Raw genomic sequence first — 3,025 nt, 5'->3', positions numbered from 1 at the left:
ACGCTCTGCTTTTGCAACGTGATTTTCAGGCACCTGCATCTGCCCTTACCTGGTTTCCTTCTCACTCAAGGTGACTTTCTCAGTGAGGTAGTCAAAGAGCTCCCCTCTCTTCATCCTGTGGGCAAGAGGGAAAACAAAAGCAGGCAGCGGCTGAGCTGCGACAGCAAACCAGCCTCGAGCCCCTGGAGAGCATCTCCCAGGGGTCACTGCCCCCTAACAGCCTCATTGCACAAAATGACAAGCCGACTTGTCAATAAAAAGGAATAAAAATGCCTCTGTAATGCTGCAAAACACCAGGCAAGAGGAGGAATGGCTGTCCCCAGAGAGGGCGAGTGTCAAACAGGACAAGGACGGAGCTTTCCCAGTGCAATCCCCCTCTGCTGACATCCATCACGCTGCCCCGGGGTCAGGAGTTGCAGTGTCATGCATGGTCTGGTCCCACTGGGCATATAAATAACCCGCGGGGATGCAGGAAGGCTCCCACCAAAGGTTACAGGGAAACCTGAGCAGTTCTGAGCCGCTGACGGAGGGGAAATGTTAATCAAGGCTCATTTCTACCTCGAGCAAGAGCTGGTTGTCCCTCTGCTTTGCCCCATTTGGGCCATAAAAATCTGGGGCAAGGGTTGGCTGGTGGCCGCCTGCAGAACGAGAACGGGCTTGGGGAGACAGTGCTGGGGTGACGGGCAAGCTGGTACTTACAGGTCAAACACCAAGAAGAAGAAAGTGCTGGATTCATAGCTGTCCTTCAGCTGGACTGCAATAAAACACGGGGCTTGTGAGCACAGTGTATAGCATGTCCTTGTCCGTTAACGGACTAAAAATTGATGATCTAATTATTAACAGAATTAATGAAGAGTTGACATTCATTAGTGTTTTGGTTGGGAGACAACCTGCGCGGCGTGGGCACTGCTGGTGCGTGCACAGAGGTAAAGCAAATGATGCTCTTGCATCGTGTTAGGACCATCTGGAGGTCTGACCCTCCAGGGATTTTCCCCTAGAACCATTCCTGGGGACACCTCGAAGAATAAATGGGCCAGGAAACCCCCATGGTCCTGATGTTCAGAGCCAGACTTACTGACGTTGGGGTGGCCCGAGACTTTCCGGAGAATGTCGATCTCTTTAGCGGTGGCTTCTCGCAGTTCCTGCACCTCCTTGGGGGATATGTTACCCGCTGTGATGTCGATAATCTTCACGGCGTACTCCTGCCGGGTGCTTTTGTGAATGCACCGACGGACGACGCTGCTCACGCCCCTGCCAGGAACAACACAGAGAAGACGTGGGTTTCCATTCCTCCCAGTCCAGCCCGACGTCGTGGCTGTGCCATCGGCACCTGGGCTGGTCGGTATCTTCGTGCACAAGTGTGTCTTGCTCTGTTACCCTGTCTTGATGGGACAGAAGATTTTTCAGCTGATGGAAAATGCTGCTTCATGCTATTTTTAACCCGATGCTGTTACTGGCCCTGCTCGTATCAGATTCCCAGGGGGCAATGCTCCTGTCAAGTACCGGAGTATGTGAAAACAGCTCACCAAAAACAAGCTTTACCTGCCCAAAACTTCCTTCGGCTCATATTTTTCATAAAACTCCTGGGATGAGCTCCAGTCCGGTAGGTCTTCCTCCTTGGTCATCTCTGGATCCTGTCTGGCAACACTCCGGGCTCGTCTGCTGGCGGAAAGGGGCTGCGAAGAGAAAGGAGCAAGAGTTGGTACTTGCTGCACCCGGGGCAGAGACCCTCAGTCGCTTCTGGAGGAAAAAATATTGGAAAGGATGAAGGAGGAGGAGGAGGATCCTGGACCACAGACCAAAGTGGCTGTTCTGCCGGTTGGAAAAGCAACACTTTGCCCTTGGGACCCTGTGAAGATCTTGCTGAAAACGAGAGAAATCCCCCCCAGATCCCTCGTAATGTGGCTGGGGCCAAGACTCTGGGAAGTGATGCAGCACCTCGAGACACCTCGTCCCTTCCTGCAGAGCGCCCAACGCCAAGCATCGTCCTCCAGCTCCTACCACGTGCTAAGGGCTACGCCACGCTCCTCCTGGTTCCTCCCACCTGGCAAAGCAATTTAATTAATTTTTGAGCTGAGCACAGCGGCTGGGGGTGCGGGCAGGGGATGATTCTATGACAGCCAGCACTGTGAGGTCAGCTGGGGCCAAGCCAGCCTGAGGACAGCGGCCGAGAGGGCTCCCTCGGCCACATGTGCACGGCTGCCAGCAGCCTCCAAAACTCCTCACAGGCTTTTGTCCCGTTTCTGTTCTTCCTTTCTTTTTTGAGGGGTGGCTTTGTTTTGTTGAGTTTGGTATATGCTGCCATTGCTGGAGGAGGAGTGGTATGACAATATTTTGATAGAGGAGGTGGGAAAAATAATCAGTAGTCCTGACTCTTTAATTTTCACTGGCATTTCCCTTTAAGCCCTGGGTACTCGGTGTCCTCAGCTTGTTCCTGCGTCCAAATCCCAACAGTCCAGGTCCAGCTGCTCCACAAATGTACACGGGGACCCGTCAGCTAGAGTGGAAAGCAGCTCTTACAACCTCGAGGAGCAAAACTGTCGCTTTGGGGTGACAGCTTGCTGCTGCGGGAAAGGGAGTAGGTGGGCAGGAGAGCCCCGATACTGTGGGATTTCCTTTGCTCTTCTCTCTGAGGTGGCAATAACTCCCCTGGGGCACAGCCAGGCAGGTTTGCATCTCTAAGTACATTTAAATCTTATTATCAATGCATATCTGTCCTGACCGAGTTGTAAGGATATACGGAGTTACAAGGATCAATGTGTTTAGGTGTCTGCCGGCTGCTGGGAGCGATGTCTAACGAAGGCTGGAGCATTTCTAAGCAGACCCGAGCTCGATTTATTTTTTTTTTTAATATAAAATTGTAGCAGTTGCAAATATCGTGAGCGATACCAAACCAAGCCAGGGCTGAAATTACAAACGGGAGCAGGGAAAAGAAACTATCTCTTGAGGTGCTGGGGGAGAATCAACAACACGGATTTCTTCCCCCAAAAAAACCCCAAATCCCTGGGGGTTGCGGTGCTGTGGG

General features: G+C 52.4%; 1 protein-coding gene across 1 annotated transcript in view; it reads right to left on the bottom strand.

Moving 5' to 3' along the window:
• The window catches only part of LOC104278974 (phosphorylase b kinase gamma catalytic chain, skeletal muscle/heart isoform-like), a 4,652-nt gene extending 3,027 nt beyond the window's left edge, over positions 1–1,625 (bottom strand). The window contains 4 exon segments of the mRNA XM_009876106.1: positions 50–115; positions 700–754; positions 1,076–1,251; positions 1,543–1,625. Coding sequence (XP_009874408.1) covers positions 50–115; positions 700–754; positions 1,076–1,251; positions 1,543–1,625 — 380 coding nt within the window.
• Positions 1,626–3,025: the final 1,400 nt, after the last annotated feature.

Source organism: Apaloderma vittatum, unplaced genomic scaffold, assembly GCF_000703405.1.
Source record: "Apaloderma vittatum isolate BGI_N311 unplaced genomic scaffold, ASM70340v1 scaffold30969, whole genome shotgun sequence".
NCBI classification, from domain to species: Eukaryota; Metazoa; Chordata; class Aves; order Trogoniformes; family Trogonidae; genus Apaloderma; species Apaloderma vittatum.
The sequence above is the reverse complement of the archived record's forward strand: the minus strand, read 5'-3'. Positions and strand labels throughout refer to the sequence as shown.